The sequence below is a fragment of the Branchiostoma floridae genome, chromosome 4, assembly GCF_000003815.2.
Source record: "Branchiostoma floridae strain S238N-H82 chromosome 4, Bfl_VNyyK, whole genome shotgun sequence".
Classification (NCBI taxonomy): domain Eukaryota; kingdom Metazoa; phylum Chordata; class Leptocardii; order Amphioxiformes; family Branchiostomatidae; genus Branchiostoma; species Branchiostoma floridae.
Window position 1 is genome coordinate 9,484,538 of NC_049982.1, and position 16,308 is coordinate 9,500,845.

General features: G+C 41.1%; 2 protein-coding genes across 6 annotated transcripts in view; one reads left to right on the top strand and one right to left on the bottom strand.

Annotated features, from left to right (window-relative positions):
- The window catches only part of LOC118414104 (GRIP and coiled-coil domain-containing protein 1-like), a 16,923-nt gene extending 13,918 nt beyond the window's left edge, over positions 1-3,005 (bottom strand). For 3 of the 4 annotated variants that reach the window (XM_035817879.1, XM_035817880.1, XM_035817877.1), the window contains exon 1: positions 2,921-3,005. The gene's annotated coding sequence lies outside the window, so the exon portion shown is untranslated. The remainder of the gene's footprint in view (positions 1-2,920) is intronic. The other variant, XM_035817881.1, reaches the window with a different exon arrangement.
- A 174-nt stretch (positions 3,006-3,179) lies between these two features.
- LOC118414009 (epidermal growth factor receptor substrate 15-like 1) lies at positions 3,180-15,652 on the top strand. 2 transcript variants are annotated; one of them, XM_035817719.1, is made up of 23 exons: positions 3,180-3,259; positions 4,052-4,093; positions 4,517-4,606; positions 4,807-4,854; positions 5,187-5,282; positions 5,468-5,512; positions 5,682-5,765; positions 5,943-5,984; positions 6,096-6,155; positions 6,362-6,517; positions 6,926-7,080; positions 7,572-7,650; positions 7,999-8,141; positions 8,704-8,776; positions 9,040-9,138; positions 11,744-11,878; positions 12,086-12,211; positions 12,592-12,720; positions 13,046-13,124; positions 13,374-13,415; positions 13,882-13,988; positions 14,362-14,793; positions 15,331-15,652. In XM_035817719.1, exons 2-23 carry the CDS (start codon positions 4,052-4,054, stop codon positions 15,475-15,477), a joined length of 2,409 nt encoding a protein of 802 aa, XP_035673612.1. In that variant the 5' UTR covers positions 3,180-3,259; the 3' UTR covers positions 15,478-15,652. The 2 variants fall into 2 exon arrangements, with proteins under 2 accessions (XP_035673612.1, XP_035673613.1); XM_035817720.1 differs by having other exon boundaries at positions 13,046-13,091.
- Positions 15,653-16,308: the final 656 nt, after the last annotated feature.

Sequence of the window (16,308 nt, forward strand, 5' to 3'; positions counted from 1 at the left end):
ACTAGTGTGGCAGCAGTCAGTGACAGCTGTCCACCAAAGTTTCCGTCATGAGGCAGTTTTATACTGTTTAACACTCGGTTATTAATTGCAAAGCCGTCCTCCTGACAAAGTTTTCTGTTATAAACTATTGTGTCAATTAATGTGACAAACTAGCAAACTGAATAGATATGCCTAAATCGTATAATCATTCGATTGAAAAAGTTTTCGGCAGAGCGAGTTTTCCGTCATAATATAGTTATTATGCGTTTCAAAAGTGTGTCATATGATTGACACAGTTTTCAGCTCAGACAGCGCAGTACTAAATTTGACAGTTTACTTGAACAAGTTAGTATTTCAGTTACTTTAAACCCTACCATGGTCCAAACTCCAGTAATCAGTTGTTAATTGATATGAAATAACCGCATCTAAAGTCATATGTATATACGAAGGAACGCCATTTAGTTCGTAAGAAGGGACCTTAGAACTTGTCTGACACACTTGCAGAAAAGCGCTGCCTGAACCGCGCTATTATATAAGTGTGTCATTCATATTGACACAGTTTGACTTCTGAACACGCATTAATATTTCGCTTTAAGTTAGCTATATACAGTTCTTACGGCACCATTATATAAGTGTGTCATTCAAATTGACACAGTTTGTCTCCTGAACACGTATTTTGCTATAAGTTAGCTATATACAGTTCTTACGGCGCTATTATGTAAGTGTGTCATTCAAATTGACACAGTTTGTCTCCTGAATACGTTTTCGGTATTAGTTTGTTATATACAGTTATTTGGGCGCTGTCTACAAGTGTGTCATTCAAAGTGACTCAGTTTGACATTTGAACACGCATTGCGCTTTAAGTTAGCTCTATACAGTTCTTACAGCGCTGTTCTATGAATGCATAATTCAAATTGACACATTTTGTTTCCTGAACACGTTTTCCGCTATTAGTTAGCTATATACAGTTCATTCAGCTTTGTTCTGCAAGTGTGTCATTCAAATTGGCACAGTTTGACACCTGAATACGTTTTACGCGATTTCTTAGCTATATACAGGTCTTACATTGCTGTTCTATAAATGTGTCATTCAAAGTGACACATTTTGTCTCCTGAACACGTTTCTCGCTATTAGTGAGCTATACACAGTTCTTACGGCACTATCATGTAAGTGTGTCATTCAGATTAACACAGTCTGACTCCTGAACACTTTTTCCGCTATTAGTTAGCTATATACAGTTCTTTTAGCTTTGTTCTATAAGTGTGTCATTCAAATTGACACAGTTTGACATTTGAACACGCATTCCGCTTTAAGTTACCTATATACAGTTCTTACAGCGCTATTCTATAATGCATTGTGTCATTCAAATTGACACAGTTTGTCTCCTGAACACGATTTTCGCTATTAGTTAGCTATATACAATCCTTACGGCACCATTATGTAAGTGTGTCATTCAAATCGACACAGTTGGACTCCTGAACACGTTTTTCGCTATTAGTTAGCTATATACATTTCTTTCAGCTTTGTTCTATAAGTGTGTCATTCAAAGTGACACAGTTGGACTCCTGAACACGCATTGCACTTTAAGTTACCTATATACAGTTTTTTTACAGCGCTGTTCTATGAATGCATCATTCAAATTGACATAGTTTGTCTCCTGAACACGTATTTTGCTATTAGTTAGCTATATACAGTTCTTAGGGCGCTATTATGTAAGTGTGTCATTCAAATTGACACAGATTGACATTTGAACACGCATTCCGCTTCAAGTTAACTATATACAGTTCTTACAGCGCTATTCTATAATGCATTGTGTCATTCAAATTGGCACAGTTTGTCTCCTGAACATGTTTTTCGCTCCTAGTTAGCTATATACAGTTCTTACGGCACTATCATGTAAGTGTGTCATTCAAATTGACACAGTTTGACTCCTGAACACGTTTTTCGCTATTAGTTAGCTATATACAGTTCTTTTAGCTTTGTTCTATAAGTGTGTCATTCAAATTGGCACAGTTTGACACCTGAATACGTTTTCCGCGATTACTTAATAGCTATATACAGGTCTAACATCGCTGTTCTATAAATTTGTCATTCAAAGTGACACAGTTTGTCTCTTGAACACGTTTCTCGCTATTTGTTAGCTACATACAGTTCTTACGACGCTATTATGTAAGTGCGCCATTCAAATTGACATAGTTTGTCTCCTAAACACGTTTATCGCTATTAGTTAAGCTACATACAGTTCTTACGGCGCTATTATGTAAGTGTGTCTTTCAAATTGACACAGTTTGTCTCCCCAAGGAGGTCTCCCGAACACGTTTTCCGCTATTAGTTCCCTGTATACACTTCTTACAGCACTGTTCTATAAATGTGTTATTCAAATTAACACAGTTTGTCTCCTGATGTCTACGAGAATGCCAGTTAGTTCGTTCAGAAGGGACCTTACAACCGTTGCAGATTCGCAACGTGGGCCGAGACGATACGAACAAACACAAACTTAAAAAAACGTTCTGCAAGTTCAAACATACTTTCGCCAAGAGTCCCTTGACAAACCTAATTTAACAATATGCGTAAGCCTGACTTGAATCCTCCTCTACCGAACCTAGCGCAGACTGAGACCGTCAAGATACCTGGTGACCCGCGTTCAATGACCTCACTCGTACGACCCGGAAGTATATGATCGTAATCGGTTGCACGGAAACCCCCATGCAGTGCGAAATCGAGGCCGAAAACAGGCATAAAGAGCCAGTTTGAAGGCTAACTTTGACTCTTCAAATCTCATCCCGAAATAATATTTGAATCAACACGAGTACTGTAGGCGATAGAACAACTCGTGGGGATTACGTGGGCACCTTTGACAGCCTGATTTGGGCCACCGCGATTTTTTAATCTTTTTTTTACGCGACCATGTCAAGTGCCTCAAACTGGCGTCCAACATTGCACAACGCCCCGCCATGTTGGCATTTTTTGAGCGAACAACATCCGGTTTGGGAGCGTGGACCTTACCACTCCTCAAAGAGGGATACATTTTTTAAATTATTAGGTTAGATAAATACATAAAAACATCATTTAGATATATTCATGTAAATTAACATTCAAAAATTGAAGAATAGATATTCTTAACTGACAATTTTACATCAAAATACAGCTAATACATATTTTTGATTGTTTTGTGTCACCTTCTAAGCTGTGCACTATTCTGAAATAGCGGAAGTGAGGTAATAGGTTAATCGAGGTCACCTCTAGGTGAAGGGTACACCCCTTTGTGGCGAACAGGAAGGTAGGCTCAAAATGTAGCGATTTTCTAACAAACCATGCAATTTAGCTTCTCTTAGCCTTGCTTTATGTTCTTGTAGATGTTCATAAAGCGGAAAATTAAGCGGTTGGGAATTTGGGCGGTCTTTGTGGAGCAGATGTTGAGTATGATCATCATCATTTTTAATATGTTCTTTCAAAATCATCTTCTAACGTCTGATGGATTTTACTAGTACCTTACCACTCTAATATAGTGATAATGCTATGTATGTATGACCATATCTATATATGAGATATACAGATATATATGAGATGTACAGTGTTCAAATAGGTGTCCACTACATAGTCATACACGAACTGTTTGCAAGATTTAGGTGATAGAGGAAAAGAAGGAGAATAGCATTTAGTAATAGCAAAGCACAAAATAAATACAGAGCTGAGGTGTCAATATCTTAACTGGTGAAATGGAAAAACGAGAGATAAAAAATCTAAAAGGTTTTTTGATGATTTCATTACTTGGTGATATTTTCACCTAAATAAACTACCTTTGATGCAGATGATTATAAATACTCTATGTTTGACATATAATGTTGCAGTCTCGAGATGGGTGTGTCAGACACTGAGACAGTACATAGAATACATTGCAACATAGCATGGTTCCATTGGAGGATTGTAATACATGTAACGTTACTTGTATTGTTTCATTTCTATTTAGTTGTTAGAGCTTGTAATGTACTAGTAGCAGCTTGATTATAGTTCAAACTGTCCAAAATAAGAGTTATAAGTTGAGAGCCACAATTCTGTCTTGTCCATACAGATGGCATCGGGAGAGGCTGCTTTCGAGGGAATTTACAGACAGGTGAGTACTGGAGACATCCTTAAATATAGTAATCCAGTTTGGATAGATAGTTCAGCAAATAGTGTATATCTGAGCCAACCGCCATTTAATAAGCCTTGCTGAATTGTACTATATATGTACTAGTTTATGTATACATGTAACGGCATGGATGAACGTTCAAACCAGGGCGTGACATCCACACAATATCCATGAACATGTTCTAATGATGAAAGAGATTGAAAGATAACTTAATTATTTTCGTTTGCTTTTTTCCTCAGTAGCTATTGGATATGAGACAGTAGTGAATATGAGACTGTCATTCTCATTATGACATACTGATGGTACTGACTAGAGGGGCTCAAGATGTTGTTTCCAAACATGCCTTATTTTATTGAGGTAAACAATTCACATAATAAGCCCTGTTTCTGTGTGTTCCCTTCCCAGCTGGACCCCTGGGGCCATGGAAAGGTTGATGCAGGTGAAGCAGCCGCATTCCTGAAGAGGTCAGGTCTGAGGGAGAGTGTCCTTCATAAGGTACAGATCCTCATGTCCCTGTGTACATGTAATATTTACTCAGCTTTGAAGTAGGAATATATCTACAATGTGATTGCCAGAATGTGAGTCAATTTGCCCCTACTAGTCTCCTACAGCTGCGGTACATTTGGAATATGATGGGTATTTGTACTTTGTGTTGCTATGATGATGTAATCAAATTATAATTTCATATCTACCAGATATGGAACCTTGCAGACCAGGAAGGGGCTGGCTACCTGGACAAGAAAGTAAGTTGGTGATTGGATATGTTTTACTTCTGGTTCTAGCAAGGAGATTGAAATGACCTCCTTGCTTCTAGAATAGACTGAAAGACACATTTGAATTGTCAATAGAAAGCCTTTTGGCCACCTGGATCAAGAGCATAAGGATGCTAAAGTTTGGCCATACTTGAATGGAATAAGCTACTAGTAGTCGGTGAAGTATGGTACAACTTAACGCTTACAGTACAAAAGTGGCTCTAATCACGCTTCTCTTTGAGATCACTATTAGCAGTTTGTTCCTAACTTTTCAGATGTGATGTTGATGACCTAAATGTTGTTTTGTTGTGTTTGTGTTTCAGGGTTTTATTGTAGCTCTTCAGCTGGTGTCCCTGGCTCAACATGGTCAGGATGTCAGCGTGGAAAACCTGTCCTCCTCCATTCCACCTCCTACCATGGTGAGAGGCATGATCACAATGTTTCCTTACTAGTTTTCTGATGTAAATTGAGAGAATTAAGTTCTAGATGTAATTGCAGCCAAATGTACTTATAGCTGACTGAAAGCTTTTAGTCTGAACCAAAGGTAGGTAAAAAATAATAGATGGAGTGATTAGTGGGTGACAAATGTTTATTTTCCTTTTAGACAGAGAATGTTCCTGGCAGTTCCAGAGCAGCCTGGGCCATCAAGGTAAGACTATATATACACTTGAAGGAAAGGACAAAACTTGAAGGAAAGGACAAAACTTGAAGATACATGATTGTGTATATGTAAATTCTCTTTCATTCTTTATTACAGTTAGGTTGCTACTTGTCAATGTTTCTATGTCTAACATTTTACATCCTTTTCCGATTTACAGACAGAGGAGAAGCTGAAGTTTGACACCATTTTCGAGACATTGGACCCTGTGAATGGTATCCTGACTGGAGACAAAGTCAGACCAGTAAGGATTCTCCTGTTGTTTCTTCTTGTGTGTATGAGTAAAACTGTTTAATTACTACATGTATTACATACTTTTCATAAGTGTGCACGTAGCTGAAGGATGATATTCTGTCATTGTTGAATGGTGACAAAAATATGCCCAATATATTTATTTACAATTTCACACATCCCTTTTCAGGTTCTCTTGAATTCCAAACTTCCTGTGGAAATACTTGGAACAGTAAGTACAATCGACAGTACTTCTTTCCAATTTCTAACAAAATGAAAATTATTGATTGTGTACATCACATTTTACGCTAGGCACAAATCCTAATGATACTTTCATTGACAGGTTTGGGACTTGAGTGACATAGACCAGGATGGCTGTCTGGATAAAGAAGAATTTGCTGTGGTAAGTAATATATAATTATGACACATGAGCCTCTTATTATCTCATCGAGAGGTTTGGAATGTTGCAAATGATCAGTTCATGTTCAGTAGATCCTTTTCAAAGAGCATTTTATACAGGATATCAACTGAAAATGATTTCATGGAGTTGTCAAGCACTTATGATGAAATACATGTTCAGTTACTTCTAACTGCTTCATGTTACTCCAGGCGATGCACCTGGTGTACCGTGCACTGGATAAACAGCCGGTCCCCACCACCCTTCCACCAGAGCTCATCCCACCCTCCAAGAGAGGCCCCAGCCCTGGCCTGGCTCCTGGTCCAACTCCTGCACTTACATCTCCAGCACATGCTCTACACTCACAGGTTAGGCACTTCTTAACTCGCTGTTTTCCCTTGATTCTGAAATTGTGTTTACTTTAGTATAAGATGTTTTGAGTGTACACCTAGTGACATTTAAACAACAAACCAGAATTGCTAAAAAGGCTAAACGCTATAGCCAGCAACTACAAGAAAAAGTGACTGTTTAAAGCTATAACATTGACAGATAGTTGACAGATGATTGGCAGATGGCAGCACAACTAGTTCAAGGAAAAACTCTCAGACCCTTGCAACAGTCGTATTGAGGTCCCCAAATGGTAGCTGCTCCAGATCCAGACCCTTGCAATTTAGCACCACTTATTTTAAGCTCCTTACAATTCAGCCCCTAGCTGCAAGGAAAGAGTAGTCGGCCCACCCAATAACAATAACAATAACAATAATTTTACATTCCAGCCCGCCCCGTGGGTGGTGACACCTGGTGACAAGATGAAGTATGACAACATCTTCAGACAGGCAGACCTGGACAAGGACGGGTTCGTGAGCGGTGGGGAGGTCAAGGATGTCTTCATGCAGTCTGGAGTTCCTCAGAACGTGCTGGCACACATCTGGTCTGTACCTGTCATTGTCTTCTTGAAAATAAACATCTTAATTGTTAGATCGTAACTGTCTTTCAGTAAAGCAGTTTGGCCCCAAATAGAGTGGCTACATGTCCATCAAACTGTTACTAGTACATTCCTACCTAATTCTTTTGCCTATCTATTCATGCAAGTGTATTACTGGGCCCGAAAGAACATCATTGTATTCCATCTGCAGAGCTGGAAATATATTTGGGGAATCTAAACATCTAGGTGCCTAGAAAAAAAATAGGGCAAGCAACATGAAATCAAGTAGCATTGAAATAAAGACCACATAGATGTATCTTGGTGCACCTGCAGTGAAACATTAGGTGCTCTGCTCTGATTTCAGGTGAAAAGAAGTGCACATGCAGCCATGCACACAATATTTTTAGCCCTGAGCTATGTCTGTTTGCTTCTGGATGATTTTCAGTACTTCTTGTAGTTTATCTTCAATCATGACATGGGCTTTGCCTCCCCCACAGGACTTTGTGTGATGAGAAGCAGGCTGGGCTCCTCAATACTGAACAGTTTGCTCTGGCCATGTGGCTGATTCAGCAACAGGTGCTTGTCTACCTTATCTATACTATCTATACTTATCTATATATAGTTTTATTGCACAACATTCTTGAAATTGTGTTAAACATATTTGCAAAGAGGAGAAGTTCAGATGTGTACCCCTTTGTCAAGAGAAGAAGTCAATTGAAAATACCAGTAGCCCTGTATTGTATCACATGTCTTTCATGTGTATGAACACAACATCAGCATGCTGCTGCCTTGTGTATGAAAATACTGTATTGTTCTGTTTGCAATTGAAATAAAGTCAGAGACGTCAGTGTGTTTCTATGAAAACTAATAGGAGTATGCCTTGTCCAGCATATAAAAAACTGACCCATTTGGCACTCCCTCCAGGTGAAGGGTATTGACCCTCCCCAGCAGCTGTCCCCAGAGATGATCCCCCCGTCCTCCCGCCAGGCCAAGTCTGCCGGCGCTGACGTCACCACCATCGCCAAGGAGATGGACGTCATCGGTCGGGAGATCCAGGACCTCACCAGGTACATGGGCGGGTCATCAGTGTCGATCCTGATGAAGGCGACACTGGTCGTTGAAAATTTGATCCGTGTATACCCTTGCGTTGGAAGAAAGTTGAGCATTGTACTATGGTCTGGGCTGGTCTTGTTGTCATGGAGGCTGATGTGGGGACAGAGCTGTAGTGTTGGCAACTGCAGCTAGTTTGAGTTGTCCCTAATAACTTTAGCAGTTAACCTGTTGCAGGAATTTAGATACGTGTATTACATGTACAAATCAAATGGTAAGTTGAAGATAGGATCATCCAGCCTCTGGAAAAGAAAGAGAAAGTATTGCATTTGTTTAAACTTATGCACTTTACACTCCTTCCAAAATTTTGTTGATGCAACCACAAGCTTGTACAGTGTGCCTGTCAGTGTTGCATTGCCATTATAATAGTGTAATGCTAGAAATATCACATGACTAATGTTTCATGTAAGTAGAAGAAACTTGTCTGAATAGATACCAGTTATCCTGAGTCCAAATTGGTCCTGAACTGTTGAGCAGAAATGAGGTGTAATATGTTTTCACATGTATTTGCATTTTTAGAGAACAGGAGAGTCTACAGTCAGAGATCACTGACAAGCAGCAGCAGATCCTGGACATCAATAGTCTTCTGATGGTCAGTACATAGTGTGTGTTACTGTTAGGAACATTACCAAACTGCACAGTATACAGGTCTCATTCAGGCTTGCTTTATTGTAGCTAGTAGTGCTGTAGTCAGGATCTGTGACCATATCACCAGACCTTGAGTATAGTGGTGTAGAACTCAAACTTCTGCAATGTTTCTTTTTTCATTCTCACTTGATATCTTATTTGCTGTTTAGACTCTGTCACTTTGTGCCTAGAGACTGAGTAACATGTGCTGTGTGTTTGTGTGTGTAGAACCTGGAGGTCGAGGCGAACCAGAGTCAGACCACCCTTCAGCAGCTGGAGAAACAAAAGGCCGACACACTCCTGCCTGTGCAGAAACTGGACAAGCAGGTCAGATTAAGAAAACTTGCACTATGTTAAAAAAATTGATGCCAGAAATGCCATTTCACTACTACCTAGCCCTGTACCCAATAGAGAATTAGTAGCCACTATTTCAGCATGCTAAATGTTGAAGTGCATTGTTTCTATGGCTATGCAGCATGTCTGTTCTGCTAACCTTGAAAGAAAGATGGGAAATGGCTGTAGTAAATCCTGAGAGCATGCTGACATTGTAGTAATATTTAACTATGTGTGTGTGTGCGTGTGTGTCTGTCGGAAGAAGTTACTGTTCTTGTAATGTTTGTAGGACCTAATTCATTTGTTTCCCAATGCACTTTTTGTTAGTAAGACTTAGACCATCCCTGCTTCCTTCCCTTAGGGACTGGTCGATATTTAGCGGGGGGGGAGGGCCGGTCGTCAGAGGGTCGGGTCAAAAATTTTTTCCTAGGCCCTCCCCCCAGGTCAAAAAATTTTTCCTAGGCCCTCCCCCCAAGTCGAAATATTTTTCCTAGGCCCTCCCCCCTCCTATGAAATTTGAAAAATATTAAAGACGCCAATAAATCACTGCGCTCCCGTTTGGAAATGTCTTCACGCCATACTTATGATAACGTTACTGGTTTTCATCGCGAGGCAGATCTCTTACCCCTAGCAAAAAAAGGGAAATTGAATGGCTCGGAGCCCATAAATATATGATTCTTGGAGGCTACTGTGTTCTTCTGATATTCATAAATCCACTCTATCCAAACAACGCTACAAACTGAGTATTTTGTACCTGGATTTCTAGTAGATTTGCGCCGCTTGGCGGCGCGCTCCCCGCCCCTTTACTTAACGCATTACAAGTTCATGGGGTCCGAGTAGCTTGTCGGAGACTATTTTCAATTCAAGTACCTTTTGTACTTTTTCTTGGTTCTGTGGTGGCAATAACTGACGGTAATTAATCGGGGGGAAATGACAACAAAAACGTCAGCACGATACGACTAACCAAAACTGTAGTGGGGAGGGGGGAGCCGACGTGTGACGACGATCCCACAGCGGGGTTGACCGGTCGCCTCTGTAGCTGCCGGTGGGCGTGAGAACGCAGACTTGTACTTGGGAGATCTTTTAAAAATGCCACGCTTTTTGGACATCCATTTTGTCGGTCAAAAATGACGGAATGGGCAAAATTGTCGGGAAACTGGAATGCATTACGAATCTGACACGTTAGTTCAAATTCTTTTCTCTGAAGCTGTGTGTGTATCAGTGGCCTTGTGAACAGTCACGCTTGTGATTTTCATAGTTTTATAACTATCGACAAAGGAATCGTTCAACTCAGTTTAAGTTAAATAATGTTTTCCTCCTGGTGCAAACTATAAACAGACGCCAGTTTCCCGGGTTATTCGCAAAGTTTTCAGCTTCTAAGTGATTGACGTAACTTAACCGCGTTTTTGGCGCCGCTGCTGGCTGTGATTGGTTGCAAGTTAATTCTATTTTTCGCATAACGTGGCAAGCCCTGTCAAATCGGTACATCTAAAGACTGCCGCCAAGGCTGTTGTCATGGTAACGACACGTTTAGCAACATTTCCCATGCAAATCGAGTTACGCATGTCTTGTACTGCGTTTGATCATTATGATAGTTCTCAAGTCGAAAATGTGTACAGATTATAACGTTAACAAGGAAGCGAACATGAAACAAGGAAAGCTGAATTCACAAGTCTCACCGGCCGTTTCGCAGACGGCACTCTGTCACCAGTCATCTTCCAGAGCGTTCCAAATCATGAAAGAAAACACGCATTTTCCCGTCATTTTTTGCGGTAAAATCTGAGGAAAATACCGACATGTGTTGGTACGCGTACGCAGATGTTGACAAGAAATGCAAGTTCTTCCAAGACGCCAAATTTTGTCACCGTGACTGAATTGTGGCATTGCAAACCGGAAGTACATTTTTACGTCGCATTTTGGTAACTTTATCGAGAACTTATTATAGCATGCAGTAGAACACTGAGTAAAGTCTCCCCGGTCCTGTATGAACTTCGGCTTCATGCTAATTGCCGCGCCAGCTTCGTAAGAAAGGTAAACAAATTTTACTGATATTTTTTTCTTAGCCCACCTTTACAAACGGTAAATGAATACTGTAACATAAATATTTTTACAACGTTGTAGCGGTGTTAAACAGAGATAGGGTCAAAGGCGCGGCAGTGAAATATTACTGAACGAAATTTCAGCATGTGGAGCGCAATTTTACAATGCCGGGTGCCGAACTCGGGCGTGAGGCGTCTCAAGCTTGTGGAGGCCCGGGGAAATTTTGAAATCTTGACCCTCTGAAACGGCATTTCCTGCCTTTTGAGGGACAAATTTTGCTGGTAGATCGAGCAAATTTTTTTTCCTAGGCCCTCCCCCCGTCTCAAAATATTTTTCCTAGGCCCTCCCCCCGGCTCAAAATTTTTTTCCTAGGCCCTCCCCCCCCAGACGACCGGCCCTCCCCCCCCGCTAAATATCGACCAGTCCCTTAGGCCTGAAGTTATTGTGATATTAGTCAGACTTACACCACAGTAATTGTTTCCATGAGTTAGACCATCCCACAGGGCTGCGGTTATTGTGATGATGTTTGTAAGACTCACACCACATTTCTTGTTTCCAGGAGGCGGAAGTTGAGAGGCTGCTGGAGGAGGTGAAGAGACAGTGTCAGGAGGAGACTCAGCTGGTCAGCAGGCTGCGGTCTCAGCTCACATCACAGGAGTCATCTGTGCAAAACCAGGAACAGCAACTCAACAAGGTAAGGTGGATCGAGTGTACCATGTAATGTAGCTCTTGGCTCACCTCATACTCATAGGAGATGTCTGTACATTTCCAGGAATAATATTACTCAATAAGGTCACTATGCAGTACTAGTATACTAATCCTACATGTCATATATGATAAGGCATCATACAGTGTGTCAGGTAATGTAGCTCTGTTACATGTATGTGTTTGACCATTGCAGGCCCGTGTGGAGTTGAACAACCTGCGATCAGAAGAGGCAAACCTGGAGCAGAAGTTGGAGACAGGGAAGATCCGGCTGGAGGCGACCATCACGGCAATCAGAGCTGCACACACGGAGATAGCACAGGTACACAGGGGACTGGTCATGGACATGGTGTGGTGTGTTTAACTTAAAGGGGAAGAAAACAATGGACTTGGAAGGGTCATGGGATTTGTTAAAGATGGATGGGAGATTGCAGTAGAATTTTTTAAAGATTATTTGCAAAGGAAAGTTGCCCCCACCCACACAAGTACACAACATCAGAGAAGAAAAAAAATGTGCACCAACAGTAGATATTCCACCTAATCAACAGATGAGTAGATTCTGATGTATATCTATGAAGTACTCGCATCCACTATTCAATGAGCTTCTTGTTAATACCATAATAAAAAAAAATTGCTCTTGTAAGATTGACACTTGTATTACATGTATCAAAACAGGATGTTGATGTGGCTTGTTTGTTGCAGGTGCGAGAGCAGTTGTCCAAGCTGCAGGACACCCAGAGGAACCTGAGCACGCAGGTCGGGCCGGGGGGAGTCGGGGACATCGGCCTCATGACAGCCACAACCACCTCCTCATCATGGGACACTGGGGCTGTGAGTCAACATCACTTTTACTTTATACTGCTCGTATTTCAGCACATGCACTGATGTTCAGCAAAAACCAACCTTCTTTGTGGACCTGAACAATTTTGTTGATATTGGTGCTTAAGTGTCTTAATTGATGCCTTCTAACTTTTAGGAAAGGAAAATTGTTTTGGAATGCCATACAGTTTCCCAAATTATACAGTAACAAGTTGGGCAGTCTATTGGCTTCCACTGTACAAATATGAATCTAAACGTTCATAAATTGGTAGGTACAAGACATGTATTCTATAGCTCTCTTTATAGAATGAATTGGAATGTTCGTGTCTTGTTGCAGAGTGATCCCTTTGGTAGCAAGGACCCCTTTGCAACAACTGGAAATGGTAGCAAGGATATCTTTGCAACAACTGGAAATGGTATGTTCTGGATTTTCATCTTATCTAAATAAAACTGAAAGTCTGCTGTTTAAGTTTTGGCTTATCTTTGATAATCATTTATACAACACTTCACAATATACTTACTAAGTAATATATGTTATTACTGGTTTGAATACAGTTTTATAATTCTGTGTACTTCTGGGTACTTTTATATGTAATGCAAGATATTACTTCCAGTTTGTTCTGCTTTTATCTTGGTACCCATACTTCTGCTTTTGATATTTGCAGATTACAATGATCCATTTAAGGCAGAAGATCCTTTTAAAACAGGTAGGTTGAACAGCTGAACTGCATCTGTTATCAACTGCAGTAACTGTTACACGTATGCATGTTACATGAGTGTCCCAAAACAATATTTTCCATATACATAATGAATGAATGAAAGACCTTTACTGTACATTCATGCCTATGTGGGCTAGGTCACTCACACTCACTCACTCACGTCCCATGGACTAGATATAGGTCATTAATAGTATGACGTAACAAACATATACAGGAAAGTACAAACAACAACACACAAGTTGACCATACAAAGGTGTTGTACTAAGCTAATAGAGTCAACATCTTCTCACTTCTTTGTGCATGCGATGTGCCACTACAGACAGGACATAGAGTAAGAGTCCCAGAGCAAATTCTTCAGTCAGATATAGTCAGAGAGCCACAATTATGACACTCCTACCCAAAGATCCCTGCTAAACTATCTACAATAAGTCTGTCTTAATGTATGTCCCCCCAGACGTGTTCCAGTCCAGTGTTGCTGACCCTGGCTTTTCCACGGACCCGTTTGGTGATGATCCCTTCAGTGGGAAAGACCCCTTTGGTGCAGATACAGGAAATATTAAGGTAACCATCCCCTTCTGCTCATGCTACTGAATGGGAGTAACAAGAGTAAATGGAGTCACAAGAACATTGTGACAGTCATACAAAGTGAGAATTCATGTCTGTATAGGAGAACATGTATCTGAAAGTATAGCAATGTTATTATAAAAACTGATAGGAAATAGTGTCCCTAATGTATTATTTCTTGGCATCAGACTTACTTCACACCATCACTAAACACAGACCTACTCATTGGTCAGCATTTCACTTTAGAACCCAAGAAATATCCACGCTTGCCATGTAATTATACCATGGGGATCTAATTATATATATATCATATGTAGCAAGCCATCTTTGTTGCAAAGCAAGTGATGATGGTGAAATCTTTTTTATACAGCCATTTGAAGCAGAGCCAGAGCCAGTACCATCACTTCCACCCAAAAAGAACCCCCCTCCCCGTCCGGCACCCCCTCGGCCTGCCCCTCCCCCTGTAACAACAGCAGCACCAGCGGAGATGGACCCCTTTGGCAGTAGCCAATCAGCAAGCTTGGATAATGATCCCTTTGCCAGCAGCCAATCGGCAACCATGGACAATGATCCCTTCGCAAGTAGCCAATCGGCAACCACAGAGAAGGACCCCTTCAGTAGCAGCCAATCAGATCCCTTCAATTTTGGTGCTACGGACGACCCCTTCTTCTCGGGAGCCAAGTCGTCAAGCGACACGCTTGTCAACGACCCGTTCAGCAGTGGCGGGGATCCATTCCAAAGTAGCGGCAACACTCAGTCCAGTGCTGGAGACTTCTTTGCAGACTTTTCTGGTTTTGGCAAGGTTTGTGTTTTCTTTCATTTATTTTTTATGAGTCCTCAAGGTTAAAGTTGTTTGTATAGTACATACGTATTTCTTCCCAGTGATGAATATTATGTCATACTTTTAACATGTCTATTGCTGACTATGGCAACCCCATAACCAAGACCCCATTTATAGCAGGCTTTGCAAATTTGAATTCACCCAACTGCAGGCACTAAATTCCTGATGAGATGATTTGCAAAGCCCAGCGTGAACAGTCCAACTCTGGCTATAACTCCAAGGAGCTTTATGCTGGATCAGCAAAACCTACCTCAGGGGTTATCTCCAAGCAGATCCTACAGTGCCATAAGATAGTATCAAAACTGGCTAAGGAGTATCGCTGGCCAAATGGGAGTCAAACAGGCGCATACACACTCCGGCTTCACTCCTCTGCAAGCTTTTGATACTCATTTTTATAAATAAAAATAAAATGCTACTGTAGGATCTGCTTGGAAATTACCTCAGGGGAACAGAGTTCAAAACAGATGTGTTACCAGAAGGCTGTCCCTTGTATTTCAGGTAACAGAGGAGGACCAGCTGGCCTGGGCGAGGTCTGAGAGCGAGGCAGAACAGAAACGTCTGGAGCAGCTCCAGAAGCAGGAGCAGGCGGACATGGAGCTGGCCATGGCACTCAGTAGGGAGGACTCCAAGAACGGCACACCATGAGCTATACACTCCATAGGGGGCCACCTCCAAACTATAGATATATCATTGATGTCGTCCAAGAAGATTGAGATATTGTCTTGTGAATTCCAAGTGCTTAGTAGAGTATTAAATGTCATTTATGATGCATTTACTAAAAAAAACATTGTCATACATTGTGAGAAGCCATGTCTGTATACTGTAAATGCAGAAACTTTCGCGGTGGTTTAATCTTCACGGGTTTTCGCGGTGGCCGCTTCACCGCGAATTTAAAACCACCGCGAACATTTTTCTATGGCAGTAAGAGACTACAGTGCATGGTGATACCGCGAAATTAAATCCACCGCGAAAAGTCCTTTTTTCCCGCTACCGCGAAATTAAGTCCCCGCGAACTTAAATATATTTACAGTAATAGAACATGAATCTAAAACAAACCAATGTGTAGATGTTTTAGTTAAAACTGGTAGAAAACAGTGTCGCAAGTGTATTTTTCCTGGTATTACACTTATTCACGCCAACACTAACTAAGCACACTGATCTGCTCATCGGTCAGTGTTTTATTGTAGAACCTCAAAAATATCCACACTTCCCATGCTTGCATTTTGGCATCACTTTTGGCAGCAAAATTTATCAGAAGATGCCCATCGTAATAAAAACATGTTTCCAACAATTTTAAGGGTAACAAAGTTTTATCCATGGTGTTGTTGCTGCCAAAGTCTGTGTACAATCATGAATGCTGTATATCCATGTTTAGCCTGGATGTATTGTATGTAGACAAGCACATCCAACTTCACATGCTCTGTAGGAACACCTGTGGAGTACTCGTAGCAAGTGTACCAGTAGTTCTTGATAGCC